At 42.5% G+C, this 17,426-nt stretch overlaps 1 protein-coding gene across 1 annotated transcript in view; it reads right to left on the bottom strand.

Annotated features, from left to right (window-relative positions):
* The window catches only part of LOC138795178 (collagen alpha-1(XIX) chain-like), a 151,562-nt gene that overhangs the window by 76,652 nt on the left and 57,484 nt on the right, over positions 1–17,426 (bottom strand). Inside the window, exons 17-19 of the mRNA XM_069974171.1 lie at positions 12,804–12,857; positions 9,019–9,063; positions 4,130–4,174 (exon numbers count right to left, since the gene is read on the bottom strand). Coding sequence (XP_069830272.1) covers positions 4,130–4,174; positions 9,019–9,063; positions 12,804–12,857 — 144 coding nt within the window. The remainder of the gene's footprint in view (positions 1–4,129; positions 4,175–9,018; positions 9,064–12,803; positions 12,858–17,426) is intronic.

The following is a 17,426-nucleotide window of genomic DNA, read 5'->3' as shown; positions in this document are numbered from 1 at the left end:
GTTCAATGGAACAATCTACCAAGAATAATCAGATTCATTCCTAGCATCCAAAGTTTTAAAGGGGTTGTCCAGGATGATGTTTTTCATTACTATAAATGGGTCCCTGGAAGTAGGTGTAGATTTCTTGTACCGTCCGGATTTACTAAGAGGCGTGCTCCTCTTAGTGAATCTAGCCAGGGAAAAGGGGGCAGGGCCTAAATTAAGACTGGTTTACTAGTATGCTGGTCTTCGTAAATGTCCCCCTATGCGTGAAAACCCAATTTAAGAGAAAAAAAGACAGATGCTTGGCACTGTCTTTCCACACTGTGGGGGCTGTAGATAGGCGTCCTATCTGCATGTATATCGTGTGAGTCCTCTTAGCACTATAGATGGTGCTCAACCTTAGACGCAGTTCAATCAAATACTTGAAGAAACTTCCAACAAAGCAGTGGAAACTCGCCATTGAAGTGCACATTTATTCAGATAAACACCAGGTTATCGGTATACAGGCATTACAGTTTACTCAGCAAGAGCTTTCCACAGAGGCTACGGCCATTTCGCGCCCACGCGCTTCTTCCGGCCCTGTAGTACTATGTGGGAACGCAGGATTTTCCATTTTTACATGTGGCACCACACATGTTTCTATGGCAACAATTATAACCAAAGCTCATCATAATCACAACAAAAGGACAAGTTAAACATTCATTTCTGCTTTATTTTGTTTGGTGCACACATCGCTTTATGTAACCTGCCCATATATACAAAAAATATGGGAAAGATAAAATGTAAAATACAAAGTGACCGTACATCTATCAAAAATGGTGATGTATACATTCCTAATACTCTCTAATATGGGTAATATAATAAGAACTACACGGCATGTGAACAGTGGTATGTAATTGAGCAGATATTGTGCTGCAGTATTCAGAAATCAGGTCATGACTCATTAGTAATAACAGTCAGATTGTCAATTTATTGCATCCCTATAGCTTAGCTAAATTAACCAGAAACATAGAGGTATTAACAGGACAAAGTACCTCACACATTCCTCATAAATTCTAACAATACTCTAAATATAGACATTTAGCTAGGTATTATGTAAGAAGAAACCAGACGATGCAGAAACATGCCGTTCCAGCTTATATTAAAAACCATGGATGCTGACCTAAGGCTCGAGCTATTCAAAGTTTTTCTCCGTCTGAAAGAAAATTTCCATATTTCCCAGGTTGAGGTAAAAATACACAAGCGCCCCATTATATTATGTTAGAGCCATGATTTCATAAATAGAAACGTAGAAGAAAATGCAGATAAATCTATTGCTGTTTATAGTACGAGTACTTTGTTTTTTTTGTGTCAGGGTGTCATCTGGGGTATAGGGAAATAAAGGTGAAATGCATTTCTACTCATTATGTTTATGAATGTATGTTCTTAAATGGATTGTCCAGGGATAAGAGTTTTTTTTTAAATATATGGCTGGGGAGGAATAAAAATTTTATTTATTCGTCCCCGATCACCTGCTATTCTGACAGCTGCTGATTCCCACTCTTTACTGCTTATTTGTGTCTCTGTGATGCATTATCCCAGCAGGAATTGCTATGCTTAGCCATAGTGGTGGCATGCTTCTTGAAAGGAGAAGTCCGCACATTTTAAATTTAATAACCAATAGGAACTTATCTCTCCTTGTGCCCATGGTGAGCATTGGGACCGGCCTCGGGACCCCCGCTGGAAGGCATTTTCCTTCGAATTGTGATTATGTCACAACTCGGGGGGAAATGCCTGTCCCAGATGATGTACTGGTAACTGAGCCAATTAGTGACTGGAGCAGCGTCTCGCCACAGTCAGTGACTGGTTGAGGGGGCCAGTCCATCAGCGAGGTCATGACGTGTCAGCCCCAGAGATCCCGGAGCCCGGCTGACGTCCCAAGGCTAATCCTGTTGCTCACCCAGGAACCGGGGAGGGGTAAGTTCCTACTGGTTATGAAATTTCTCCCTGTCGATGATGGCTGCCAGATTTTGAAAATGGCCGACTTCCCCCTTTAAGTGACAAACTTGTGTCAATTCTTGCTTGGAGTATGCATTACTGGAATTGGGAAGAAGAGGTTTTGAGACATGACTGAAAGTCATTGAAACTGCAGCTACATGCCAAAGGGGTATAAAAGATGGAGGTTTGGTCTTGATATTATGGTTATATGCTTGTTACGGTGCCCCTTGGTGTTCTTTACATTTCTTCCCAGGATGACCTAATCTGTTCAGTGTGAGTGGTCCCAAATGTTCAGTAACTCTGTCCCACTTCCTGGATTCTCTTGTACATGTACATGCAGAATAATTTCTGCTATTGTGCAGGCCAGCCAAAATGAAGTTGCACACCAAAAGAAGTTTCTTCTTTCCAGCACTGGACATACAGTATTAGGCTAGGTTCACACTACGTAAGTTTCCGGCCGTAGCGCGCTCCGTGAATAAGCGGCTGGAGATTTACGTAGTTTGCGTACAATGGAAAGTATATGATCTACGGCTGCACAGTTCACACTACGTAAGAACTTACGCCCGGATCATATGTGGCGCCGTAAAAAATGAACCAGACCATTGTTTCGGGACGGAAATGCTGTAACTTACGCCCGTAGCGTAACATGTGGTCCCATACGGAGTGGTGATTTCTTATTTTTTACACTTTGATTTGCCGATCGAAAAGGTTCTGTGGGGTGTCCGGGGCTAGCCGAAGATATCCAAGTAAAATACCGCTGTCAGATCGCTACGTACGCCACTCGGGAAGTGTACGTAGCTTACGGGCGTAAGTTCGCGGACCGTACGTAGCCGGCCGCAACTTGCATAAATCCCGGCCGGAGTTTTACACGTATATGTCCGGCCACGAAAAATATGCAGCCGGACATATACGTAGTGTGAACATAGCCTTAAGGGGATGTTCTAAGAAGAACTTCAAAGAATGCTATGGGGCACTATGAATATAATCTATATGCCTTAAACTGTTACATATACTGTGGTTTAAGGTGAACGTGTAGTTTTCTTCCATGTTACACTTCTTTGATGGAGCCTAATAATTTACCTTGATTGCACCCTTCTCAACATTCAAACCTCTTTGCACTAAGAATATTAGGAGAATCTTTGAACACTGGCCACGTCACACAGTTTTCCTGCTTTGATGCATGCATTTTCCTCGCCTTTATTTTGTATACTCATTTCTATATTTTACAACTCAAGCCAAGTTGTCAGTGAGAGCGTGTGCCATTATCCAGCAGCATGTTGGACGGTGTCCATCCGTTGACATGAATATTTAACAATTCTCTACTACCAAAGTGAAAGACAAAACAAAGACAGGGAGCGATTCAAGCTTTTGTCAAGGCGTTGTACATATAATTCATCGTAGAAACTGCTAATTAAGAAAAATGTTGCTTCCCGTTGTTCAAGTTTAGTGTTACCGTTACACGGGATAGAGTTTCCCTCTCGTATAAACCATTACACAGAGTGGTAGAAAGCAATGTTTATACACAATCCCCTACCTGGGAAGCATGGCAATATAACAAACCTTCGTGAACGCATGTAAATAAAATAATAATGTAATATTCACAACAATGGTGTACCGCAGGCAAAAGCCATTAAAACCCATTTACATAGTTTCAGTAGTTAAGCTGTTCGCGAGAGGTGAGCAACTATATAATTATATTTTCTTTCAATTTAGCTCCATTTTTTTATTATGTAATACCAGGGGCATTGCAACGTTAACACGTTCTATTTAGAGCTTACTAAATGAATTTTGCATGGTAAAAAATGGATTCCCTGGTGCACCTGATGGGAGAGGGGTTAATTGAGACACAGCACTTAACGTAAACTTTGCCTTTCCCGAATTAGTGTAATAAACAAGTATTTATTTGCTCACAGTAGAGAAGGTCCATTAACATGCAACGCAAGCGGAAACATATGGTGGGTCTCCCCCGAGCCTATTCAGTAATACTGGGGAAAAGCGTGTCGGCATTTTGCTGGAATTCTTAGGTCTCAAATCACCTATACTTTGCACCTTAGGGAAGCGCAGCTACCAAATTGAGATCAGCAATGACAGCTCTTAGGGCTTTGAAATGTCTGTCTTCTCAATTCTCTAGAATATTCAGTAGCAAAGCAGATTTAATATGCATACTTACTGGTTCACCTGGAATTCCTGGAGGACCCGGTGCTCCATTCTTTCCCTTTTGAAAAAAAAAAAAAAAAAATGTTTTAATCTAATTGTGTTATCCTAGAGGAGGTACATTCACTTGTTTCTGATCTGTAATGCAATCGCCACACTGACCGGAATAACATTTAACAGCGTGATAGAGTGCAATAAAATGACTAGTAAATTAGGTTTACCTTAAGATCTGGGTAACAAGGCTTTAAAGTAGAATTAACAGTGACAAATTGAAGAGGACAGTGTTGTAGCGTTCAGGAACGAGTACGTTTTACCCTGAATATTATGGAATACTGTTTAATTTACATAATTGTTGGTATGGGTGCCGATTCGCTCGCGGAGGAAGCCAGGTACTGTAATATGCTTAATTTCATGAACAGATTTACTGAATGTCCAAACAGTCATTAAACAATGCCATCAATGTTCTCCATCAAGCAACACAAATCTGTTTTGGAATATTCAGTTTTGCTAAATCAATGCTTGACTGCTGAAAAGCACATTGTTCATGCTACTCCGCGCTTCCGGCGTATAGAGACATCATGAACAAAATGGACCTAATTTAAAGCATCAAATCATTTTTGCTGCTACTAATACCTTTTTACTTCATTTTGTTTTTGTGGTTTTTTTTTTCAACAGTAGTTTTATTTATAGATTCCATTAAAGAGGAACTCGAATCTAACCTGCTGATAGCCCCCTAATGTGCACGGGCACCGAGGAGGAAGATTTGTCTCTTACCTTCCTCCTCAGCGCCATTCATATGCAATTAGTAGCTGAATCCATGGCTTGGAGCGCTGTTAGGAGCACTGCCCGCTCCATTGATTATCATTAGAAGGAGCGGGATGGGGCAGTACTCCTAATGGTGCTCCGAGCAATGGATTCAATGAATAACTGCATGGCAATGGTGCCAAGAAGGAAGTTAAGAGACATACCTTCCTCCTCGGCACCCATTGCGCATTAGGGGGCTGTCAGCAGGTTAGATTAGTCTAAACTGCTGATAGTTCCCCTTTAAGGTAAACTATTCTACGACTAACAAGAAATAGAGAACAGTTGGTGAAAATTACACACGGATTAGAAATGTGATAAAAAATTTCTAGCCCAGTTACCAAAATATTGAAAACTAGTGTTGAGCAAGCAGGGGTCTTTCTGTCCCCCTCTCTGCTCCTCTGGTCTTTTTGTTCCTCTCACTGCTCTTCTGGACTCTTCCTTCTCCTCTGTCCCTCTCTCTGCTAAATTGACAGCTGAATAATCAATAGGTTCTCTGTCCAACATTGAGCTCAATCGAGCACCCCGATGCTTAATCAGTCACTATGCTCGACCGAGCATATGTGTTCAACGCTATTGGAAAGCACAGTTCATATAGTCATTCCATTTCCATTTATGCAGTCTTACCTTGTGATGTCGGAGGACTGTTTGGGCTTTATGGGGTGTACAAAGAAGTTGCTATATAATGTTATTGTATTGGCATAAAAAACCCATACAGTGTTATAGTATTAAACATTCTCATAGATGTTGGAGTTTTACTTTAAACACAAAGTATCAAGCATCTTAGCTGCTGGAGATTGCCGGGCACAATGCTCGTCTACCTTCAGTAGCTCCTTAGGCCATGCATGGAGCAGCGGTGCACATGTGAGGGTCTTCACTTACGTTCTAAAAAAAGGAAGCCTGGGCCTCAATCTTAAGATTGTAGGGTTGACTCCTTTCAATCTTAAATGTATGCCCTATAGCAGAGTCATTATTTTAACTTGAGAAACAGATCACTAATCTCAGGAAGACCAGTCAAACAATAACACTGCCGGTTAAAGCGCTCAATGCAGTGAAATCCTAGGTGCATTGGGAAAAAAAGCCCGTAGAGCCTCATTTAAGAGTCTTGAAACACAGAACTAGCCAGATATCCCTCCAGAAGGGACCCAGTCAAGGTGTGGCCCTTGTAGGGAAACCACCAAAACTACAATATTAAGTGGCCCTATAAGTCAATGTAATGACAAGGGAAAAACCAAGGCCAGGCATCCATGCACAGACAGCTGCCTCAGGGTGCCGTCCCTTAACAGTGTAGAGCAGGACCCTGGGAAGGGTGGCTAGAGTTATTTTAACTTGTTAACTTGTTATTTTAACTTCTAAGACTAATTGCAAAGTTGAACCAACACAGGCAAAGTATTTGATACTGAGATTTTTACTGAATGGATGAAAATTCCTCGAGCTTTTTGCAGTAAAGAGGAAAAGGCAACTTTAAGTAATATGTAAATGCAAACTCGTCCAAATGTTCTACATTCTAAACTACATGAAAATCTCCAATTTACTGACACACCAGTTAAAACACTGAAAACATGAGCACTGCATACATGTTTCATTCCAGAAAGTGGCCATAGTCATAGCCTTGACCTCAATAGGAAATAAAATCTTGCTGACATATTGAAACACTGATGCCTAAACGTGTACAAAATCATTACTGTGTAGTCGGTTTCCCTGTATTCCATAAACGTGTACAGGAGAGGCCATATCTGAACTACAAAATCTTTCTCTAGCTGGTAGTGCTGATAATATTGGGTCATATATTGCAGCAAAGTCTCAGGTGAATAGAACCATAGACCTGATTAATTGTCAACTACCCTACAATAATCCATCATATGAATAAAAGCACAAATAAGGTGTTGCAATTTCTAATAGAAAAATGCAGTGTGAAGAGTCGTGTGTTTAAACCCATGTTCCTTCCTTCAGATAAGGAGACAAAATCCAATTCAATTATATCTGCATAAACCTGATAACAGCTAATACTCTGAAATCTTCATCAAAAGGCTCGACTTGTTTCTTTGTACTTTGACTTCGTAAACTATAAATTTATCATCACTTTTTTTGTACAAAATAAAAATTGAACAAAAAGACTACATAATGAGTAAGCACATAGTACACATGCTTTCAAGTAACAGTTGTCAAAATACCAAATAATCAAACTAGATTGTTAGATGACCCACAATTGACTCTTCAAAGCATGTCAACGGCAAAGAACCTATGAACCTCTTCGAGAAAATCTTCAAAACAAGCTTTTACTGCACACTCTTGTCACCCAGTCAACAAGATAAATAGCAGTTGTAGCCCAGCAAATGGTAGAGAAACATCAAGAAAGCAAAGAAAGATAGGCGAAACCTCCATATACTGTATGGACAAAAATATTGTGACGCCTAAACCTTACACCTGCTGGAGTTTTAAAAACAGATTTCCAGATTACTTAGCCCTCTTTATCGGGCAAGGTTTAAATACCCTTTTAAGAAAATCACAACAATCACTGAGCTCAGGGGGATCAGTGGAGAAAAAATCCATTGGAGTACCTAAAAAGAGTCTCCATTGATACATTGCCCCCTATCAAATTTAAATTTGCAAAAAAGAGGTCCGTGGAGCTTCAGTTGCGAGTCTCAAAACACGGGAACAGCCAAATATCCCTCCAGGAAAGGAAACCTGTTGCCAATATGTGTCTCCCAGTGGGGAGGTCACCAAACAGCCCCTTAAGTCCCACTTGGTTGCGAGTACTGGGACACATATAGAGAAATACCAGCGTGGCCCCTTTTGCGTCAAAGTCTAACTCAGTTGCCAGTATTACGACATAACAAGGGTTTACCAAAGCCAGGCATCCATCCACAGGCAGCTGTTTAGAGTTATTTAAAGACCCTTTTACCTGAGCTTCTCATCAGACGAATAAGTGTTTATGGGGACACTTATGGCCCTTGTTATGGCCCATGTTAGAAAAACATGGCCACGTTCTTCCAGAGACAGCACCGCTCCTGTCTCCAGTTCAGGTGTGGTTTGAAATTAAAGGGGTACTCCAGCCAGGGGGTATTTTTCAGTTATGGCCGGGGATGAGGTGGTTATGGACGGCAGAGGTCACTTACCTACCCCGTTTCAGCGCTGGGTCCCATATCGCGACGCCCGCTACACACGTCCTGCGGCCGCTTCCAGGTGTAAGCTGTCGCATGAGAGGTGATGTCTCAATGCAGCTCAGCCATTCAGCGGCCAAGTGTTTAGTGGACGGGTGGCGCGATCCGGGACCCGGCACTGGAACGTGTTAGGTAAGTGACCTCCCCGGCCATAGCTGAAAAATACCCCTGGGCCAGAGTACCCCTTTAAGCTCCATTCACTTCAATGGAACTGAGTTGCAAAACCTGCACCCAAACTGGAGACAAGAGTCGTGATTTCTCTAGAAAAAAATGGCCCTGCTTTTCTAATGCTTGATAACCCCTTTAAGTTTGCACCATATATTAATTAGCTAAGACAGCTAAGACTTAGTTATAGACAGTGGAATACCCATTTAAGCCATCCACGGTATAGGACTGAGCACCAAAAAAAGATTAATTTTGGCTCAGTAAATGAGCACTTTCTATGTAAATAACGAGTCAATGAAATATTAAAACAATAAATCCAGAAATCAATACTAAATATCCTATTAACTGAACAAACAGGCAGAATGAATTGTATCAGGCAATTACCATATTGAAAATTAATTACAATGGGTAGATATAGGACGTTCAGATACCAACGAAAACTGGAAGTTAGTAAATGGAGGCCTTTCTGGAGATATTTTATTTTAGAACATTGAGGTAAGGCTGTTGAATACTAACCGGGGGCCAATAAAATAACATAAAATCATTTTTTTTTTTTTTGCCTCTCTTGTGTGTACAGCCACAGAATATTCCAAGCAGTTTTCATTGAATTCAATAAAAACAGATTTAAGGTCATAAACTCTACAAAATAAAATAACTCAGCATATATTTTAACAACATCTATTTTGCTCAATATAGCTTGGAATATTCGACAGAGTAACTGTAATTTATATGTGTTTTCAGCATTGTTCACTATTGAATTGTAAAATCTACTCACTGGTATCCCGGCAATTCCCGGTGGACCAATTTGTCCTCGATCTCCCTAGGACACAAATAATATACACAATCCTGTTTAGCAATCCAGAGCATGCCTTATTTATGAAACAAGAGAGACAAATGATATATTTATGGCTCAAAGAACAGCAGTTTGTCTTATACATTTTGTCAATGCTTAGTCAAGAATATAATTCATTAGCTAATCCAGCTGACACTTCTAATCTCTCCAGTCTGAAGCTTCTATGATGCCTTTGTTCTACAGATATGTAAACATTATTGCATGAGGATAAGTGAACCTCAGGGGAAGGGGATGCAGTTGTGAATCAATTCAATATGCCAAAAGGTACTCTTGCAGTGTATGCACTCTATTAAAATGTAGACTGGTACAGTAAAAAAAATAAAAAAAATAGGCTTTGCAAAGCTGAAGTTAAATAATAATGTGTTTTACAATGAGGTGTCAAGTTTATACCTTTTAGGAGCCCTCGGGTCATAATATGTAGCTTTGGGGATGGCTTCAGGTAAAAAAAAAAAAAATGTCTGGTTGTATTTCCAATTTTTATTTCTGCTTATTGATACCAGATATGAATGATGAGGAATGTATTTTTGTTTGTCTATCTATCGATCTAGAAAAAAAGAAGAGAAGCAGCACTATATACTAATAGTAGAATGGGCAAAAACCTTAAAGGGACTGTACCATCAGGCCTGGGCTGAAGCACTGGAGGCGGGCCGACCCACCCCCAGTGGGAGGTAACCTCCGCCCCTCTATGACACTGCTCCATTAGCATCAATGGAGCTGTATCATAGAGGAACGGGAGTTTCCTCCCATTGGGGGTGGGTCAGCCCGCCTCCAGTGCTTCAGCCCAGGCCTGATGGTACAGTCCCTTTAAGACACTCACCATGGGTCACAATTAAAGATGAGCAAATTTACATTATAAATAGAGAGGAGCGAACCGGGTTCGGGTTCGAGTCCATCCGAACCCGAACGATCGGCATTTGATTAGGGGTGGCTGCTAAACTTGGATAAAGCCCTAAGGCCATGTGGAAAACATGGATATAGTCATTGGCTGTATCCATATTTTCCAGACAATGTTAGAGCTATCCAAGTTCTGCAGCCCCCGCTAATCAAATGCCGAATGATCAGGTTCGGATGGACTCGAACCCGAACCCAGTTCGCTCATCTCTAATTATAAACTAAGCAAATTGGTTTGTTTGAGCTTATACACCAGCTGCCTTTGATCTCTGTGACACTCCACCCCGGTTGCCAGGAAAAGCTGGAGCCAGTCCTGAGAAACTAGGAGAAGCTTCCCAGACTGGATCCAGCTTTTTCAGGCACCCAGGGTTGAGTGGGAGGAAACGACACAGAGATCAATGCAGCCGGTGTATAAACTGAGTGCCAAGCAAACAAACCAATTTGCTTAGTTTATAATGTAAATTTGCCATGGGTTCAACTACTAACTGCACAAGAACGGTGCCAAGGAGGAAGGTAAGACACATACCTTCCCCCTCGGTGCCTCATGCACATTATGGGGCTATCAGATTAGTCTAACCTGCTGATAGTTCCCCTTTAAACCCACCAACATCTAGGGGGACATTTATAAAAAAGATCTGGTAGGGACGTACACCGGGGAGAAGGCACAGATTTGTCACTTTCTCCTTGGTGTACACCTGATGTATCCCTGATTGTCCTATGATCTCATTTAAGACCACCCTTGATAAATCACCCCCTAATGCTTATATTTATGGTGCGTTTGTATGATGATTATCGTTCAAATTTTAGCGATAACGATTGCATTTGAGCGATAATCGGCTCATGTAAACACGGAGAACGATCAAGCAATGAGCGAGAAATCGTTCATTGTGATCTTTCAACATGTTCTCAAATCGTCGTTGGTCGTTTGGTAAAAATCCACAAATTGGTTGGTGTAAACAGTCTTCCACCGACTCACCCTATGTGTGAAATGGGCTTAAGCGATCTTAAAACGATCGCAATAACAATTTTTTCGAATGATATATCGTTCCGTCTAAATGCTGAGCGTTATAAAAAACACATTGTTACTTCGAAATCGTTCGATTGGGCGAATTATCGCTTAGTGTAAAGGCAGCATTACACAGCATTATCATTTAACTTAAAGGCAGCATTATCATTTAATTTACTTTGAAGTATACTTTTACCCTTTTTTTCTGTTTCATAGTCATCAAGGCTTGCATCTTATTTACATGCACAGGCCATATGAGGTTGTAATATGATAATAGAAATATGGAAATCAGCTACTCTTCACTCTTCAATTTGGAGTTAAAAATTGTCTTTAAAAAAAAAAAAAAAAAAGTACTAATGATATAAGGCAGGGGTGGGGAACCTCCCGCAGCTCCCCTGTGATGCGCGCCGCTCTGGAGGAGGAAGGAGCCGGCATACACAGCATCCTCCGGTGTCTGTGACAGCTGCCGGACACAGGAGGATGCTTACTATGCCGGCTTCTTCCCCAGCAGAGCGGCGCGTGTCTTCAGGCTCCTGCGGGCCGCGCACAATGACGTCATTTCATCGCGCGCCGCCTGCAGGAGAAAGACCGGCACAGAGGACCTGGGACAGAAGAGGACATGGGCAGTGTGGGAACGGAGGTAAGGTGAGTGGGATGTTTATTTTTTTTATTTGGGGGTTAACTAGGCCACCAGGGACATGCCTGATGGGGGTTAACTAGGCCACCAGGGATATGCCTGATGGGGGTTAACTAGGCCACCAGGGACATGCCTGATGGGGGTTAACTAGGCCACCAGGGACATGCCTGATGGGGGTTAACTAGGCCACCAGGGACATGCCTGATGGGGGTTAACTAGGCCACCTGGGACATGCCTGATGGGGGTTAACTAGGCCACCTGGGACATGCCTGATGGGGGTTAACTAGGCCACCAGGGACATGCCTGATGGGGGTTAACTAGGCCACCTGGGACATGCCTGATGGGGGTTAACTAGGCCACCTGGGACATGCCTGATGGGAGTTAACTAGGCCACCAGGGACATGCCTTATGGGGGTTAACTAGGCCACCAGGGACATGACTGATGGGGGTTAACTAGGCCACCAGGGACATGCCTGATGGGGGTTAACTAGGCCACCAGGGACTTGCCTGATGGGGGTTAACTAGGCTACCAGGGACATGACTGATGGGGGTTAACTAGGCCACCAGGGACATGCCTGATGGGGGTTAACTAGGCCACCAGGGACATGCCTGATGGGGGTTAATTAGGCCACCTGGGACATGACTGATGGGGGTTAACTAGGCCACCTGGGACATGACTGATGGGGGTTAACTAGGCTACCAGGGACATGACTGATGGGGGTTAACTAGGCCTACCAGAGGCATCACTGGGGGGGTTAACTAGGCTACCAGGGACATGACTTGGGGGTTAACTAGACTACAAAGGGCATCACTGGGGGGGTTAACTACAATAGCAGGGCATCACTGGGGGTTAACTACAATAGCAGGGGAACTAGGGGAACAATACTTTGCCTTGCCCTGGGTGCTGCAAACCCACGTTACTAACTGCCGCACACAGTATGCGGCCCTCGAATGATTTTATTAATGCCCGACCGGCCCTCGACATGGAAAAGGTTCCCCACCCCTGATATAAGGTATATAGCTGCATCAAACACAATACAAATAAGAAGGGCAGCCTCTAGCATTTCTCTGAAACAATAAAGGAATGTGTGCTTTTTTTTTTTTTTCAAAATAAAAAACTGTTAAAAACATGTAAGACAATGATGCTGTAGAACAAGGAAAAGATTCTCCTACCTTCTCCCCTGGGAGACCTTCAAGCCCTGGCAGTCCCATCGGTCCAGGCTCGCCCTAGAAAAACAAAGACCTTTATAGCGTAACCTGTACGACATTACCAAGCAAACTAAGGGATAATTTTACTTTCACGAGATAGCTAATAAATCTGCCACTTGCGTGTCACTGTATGTAATTTAAGCATCCTTAGTTCACTCTTTTTGGTTGTTGTTAGAGATTCTGAGTGATGGTTTTAATTATCCTCCTACGTGTTTATTTCGCAATAAAGTTTTCAGAAAGGTTATCTGAAGCGAAATATAATTGCCGCAAAAGTCTTATTTTCTGATACGGCATCTGAAGATCCCAAATTTATGTACCCGAGCAACAACACCAATGAATAATTTTCACATCGGTCCAATAAAAGGTACAAAACATGTAAAGGATTCACTTTTCTTCCAGACAAATAGGTATAATAAAACACTGTAATAATGCAGTGTTAAAATACTACATTACCCAAAGCGTAGGATAAGAGGGCATCAAAGTTGCTTGAATTATGATGTGAACACATGCACCTCCAGACAGGGAATATAGAAAAGGCTATGAAGCGTGAATTCATTTTTATCTCTAGCTAAGCAAAGCAATCGTTAAGGGCTAATTTTTCCTATTTATTTTCTCATGGAAATCCAGTAAAGTTAAATCAAGTCTACAAGACTCCTGCTTGTAAGTAAAATGGGAAGAATTTTCAGTCAATATAAACATACAATTAGCTCAATTTTAGAAGAAAATAAGGGAGGTGTGAATCCTGTTTAACACCTGATTTATTTCACATGGCTGAGAAATGTAAAGTTGTGGCTGTAAATAAAATAAAGGCTGATAAACCTGATTCTAGCTGCACATCTTGGTTGATCATACTGGTTGTGGTCGTGTTCAGACTATGGAATCTGCACAGATAACATTGCACGGATTTGGGCGATCCCACCCCTGCGGGCTCCTGCTTGACTTGCGCCAGTGTCATAGACTCCATTGTATGCTGGGGCAGATTCCGCCATCCGCTTAAAGAATTGACATGTCAATTCTTTGGATGGACAGCGTAAGCTTCCCGAACATAGAACGGAGTCTATCGCATGGGTGGAGAGTCAAACGGGAGCGCAAAGGGATGAGCGGCGCAATCCGTGGGATGTTATCCACGTGGATTCCGTAGTGTGAATGTGCCCTGAATACCCAGAAATTGGCCTCCACCTGCTTTTCAGGAAACTTAAGCAGACTAGAAGACTCTCTCCTTTTTTTTTGTTTCCATAGCACACAAGATGCTGAGAATGAAGGTAATTCTCTTACCTTCATCCTCAGCGCTGTTTTCACAAAAACATCACTTTAATCCATATATAAAGTAAGCAGTTGGTGCACTGGAGGCTGGACTACCATCCCCATTACACTGATCAGCCCCAGCGGTCCACCCCTCTTCATAAGTATTGGGACAACACCCTGCAGTGACATCACTCTTGTGCTATTTACTGCAGAGTGCCAACATTTATGAGGAGGGGTCGATGGAAGGATTAGTGCCCTAGGGGGAGTAACCCTGTCCCCAAGGCACCAAACCGCCTAATTAATACTGATTAAATACTTTAACAGCTCAAAAAGGTGTGTTATTAAAGCCTTACACAACTTGTGTAAATATATCCTATACAACACGTGTTTTGGAAACTCTTGAAACAATTTTTTAAATTCTTTGATTGCTAATGCGGCAGACCTTATTGGAAACTTTTTGTGGCTTGGAAAAGATGTTTGTAGAGAAGAAGCAAAATCCAATGGCAGCCCATCTGCTAACAGTCCCATACAGAGGTTGTAAAGGGGACTGTACAAATATCACCTCTAAGTAATATCTACCTCTAAGCTATAATCAACAGCTGTTGCTGTCTCCTGATTGGACGCTAGAGCTGTCTATAATAATTGAGTGGCTAGGGAAACTCTTAATACATAAAGCTGTTGGCACCTAATATGAAAAGCCTGCTCTCTGCGCACCTTATGAGAAGAGCCTGCCCTTTTTGCACCTTATGTGAAGAGCCTATCCTTTGTGCACTTAATGTGAAGAGCCAGCCCTGTGTGCACCTTATGTGAAGAGCCTGCCCTATTTGCACCTTATGTTAAGAGTTTTCCCTCTGTGCACCTTATGTGAAGAGTCTACCCTCTTTGAACCCAATGTGAAGAACCTGCCCTCTTTGCACCTAATGTGAAGAGCCTGCCATCTGTGCACGATATGTGAAGAGCCTGCCGTCTGTGCACCTTATGTGAAGAGCCTTCCCTCTGTGCACCTTATGTGAAGATCCTGCCCTTTTTACACCTTATGTTAAGAGCCTGCCAACTTTGTACCTAATGTGAGGAGCCTACCCTCTCTGTACCTAATGTGAGGAGCCTTCCCTTTGTGCACCTTATGTGAAGAGCCTGCCCTTTTTGCACCTTACGTGAAGAGCCTGCCCTCTGTGCACCTTATGTAAAGAGTTTGCCCTCTGTGCATCTTATACGAAGAGCCTGCCCTGTGTGCACTTAATTTGAAGAGCCTGCCCTCTGTACACCTAATGTGAAGAGCCTGCCCTCTTTGCACCTAATGTGAAGAGCCTGCCCTCTGTGCACCTAATGTGAAGAGCCTGCCCTCTGTGCACCTAATGTGAAGAGCCTGCCCTCTGTGCACAGTATGTGAAGAGCCTGCCCTCTGTGCACAGTATGTGAAGAGCCTGCCCTCTGTGCACAGTATGTGAAGAGCCTGCCCTCTGTGCACAGTATGTGAAGAGCCTGCCCTCTGTGCACCTAATGTGAAGAGCCTGCCCTCTGTGCACAGTATGTGAAGAGCCTGCCCTCTGTGCACAGTATGTGAAGAGCCTGCCCTCTGTGCACAGTATGTGAAGAGCCTGCCCTCTGTGCACAGTAAGTGAAGAGCCTGCCCTCTGTGCACAGTATGTGAAGAGCCTGCCCTCTGTGCACAGTATGTGAAGAGCCTGCCCTCTGTGCACAGTATGTGAAGAGCCTGCCCTCTGTGCACAGTATGTGAAGAGCCTGCCCTCTGTGCACAGTAAGTGAAGAGCCTGCCCTCTGTGCACAGTATGTGAAGAGCCTGCCCTCTGTGCACAGTATGTGAAGAGCCTGCCCTCTGTGCACAGTATGTGAAGAGCCTGCCCTCTGTGCACAGTATGTGAAGAGCCTGCCCTCTGTGCACCTTATGTGAAGAGCCTACCTTCTGTGCACCTTATGTGAAGATACTGCCTTTTTTACACCTTATGTGAAAAGCCTGCCCTGTGTGCACTAAATGTGAAGAGCCTACCCTCTTTGAACCTTATGTGAAGAGCTTACCTTTTTTGTACCTTAAGTGAAGAGCCTGCCCTCTGTGCACCTTATGTGAAGAGCCTGCCCTGTGTGTACTTAATGTGAAGAGCCTGCCCTCTTTTTATCTTATGTGAAGAGCCTGCCCTCTTTGTATCTAATGTGAAGAGCCTACCCTTTTTGTACCTTATGTGAAGAGCCTGCCCTCTGTGCACCTTATGTGAATAGCCTGCCCTATTTGCACCTTATGTGAAGAGCCTGCCCTCTGTGCACCTTATGTGAAGAGCCTGCCCTCTGTGCACCTTATGTGAAGAGCCTGCCCTCTGTGCACCTTATGTGAAGAGCCTGCCCTCTGTGCACCTTATGTGAATAGCCTGCCCTATTTGCACCTTATGTGAAGAGCCTGCCCTCTGTACACCCTATGTGAAGAGCCTACCCTCTGTGCACCTTATGTGAAGAGCCTACCCTTGTACTGTATATACATAAATCATAAATAACAAGGTGTTTTAATGCTAAATTTACTAAGTCATGGCAATAACAAATTTGCCATGCATGAATATACTCTTTCAAATCTTATATATGCCAGTCGATATTGATATTTACTAAAGAATGAAAAAGAACCACCGTTTAGGTTCCATTATAATATTTAAAAAGATATGTGAAATTTTTTCATAAACAGAGCAGCCCAGTGTGTACATTGACAATGAGGAAAAACAACTTATGATACATAATACCCTGGTAAACCTATTGAAAACCATTACACTTTCTATAGTCAACTATTATGGCTTGATAATAGTCCACAGCACTAACAATGCCTTTGAGGTGGAATATGTACATTGGATTGACAAAGAACTCCTCTGACCTTGTGAAGCGATGTTTTGATGAACAGAACTTTGTGTGATGCATGCTATCACTTTACAAGCCCTTTCTTTTAATGTTACCACACAAAACCTTCCATGTATCTTCTTTTTATGTATGTATAAAGAATACAGCAAAAGAGTCTCAGCTGAAAAAAAGTCAGACATACTTGCACTAAAAATAAACTTACCAGTGGCTATAAGACTGAAATAACAGATCATCAAACTGTAAGTGTTCGTTTAATTATTTTTATGCTTTGCTTGCCTGTGTGTTCAATTGCTCAGATTTTTCATTTTAATTTGCAAGAACACCATGTGCCTCCAGGTTGGTATTCTGAAGCGAGCTGGATAAGATTTACACTTCATCAGATGGCTAACGTGAAACGTGAATCTAATGCCTACAAATAATTCTAACAGCAAGGTTTTTTCCTCCCCTTTCTAAAGATGATTTCTTAGATGTAGTGGTATAGAGTTATTT

The sequence above is a fragment of the Dendropsophus ebraccatus genome, chromosome 6 (genome assembly GCF_027789765.1).
Source record: "Dendropsophus ebraccatus isolate aDenEbr1 chromosome 6, aDenEbr1.pat, whole genome shotgun sequence".
Taxonomy (NCBI): domain Eukaryota; kingdom Metazoa; phylum Chordata; class Amphibia; order Anura; family Hylidae; genus Dendropsophus; species Dendropsophus ebraccatus.
This window is presented reverse-complemented; position numbering and strand designations above follow the sequence as displayed.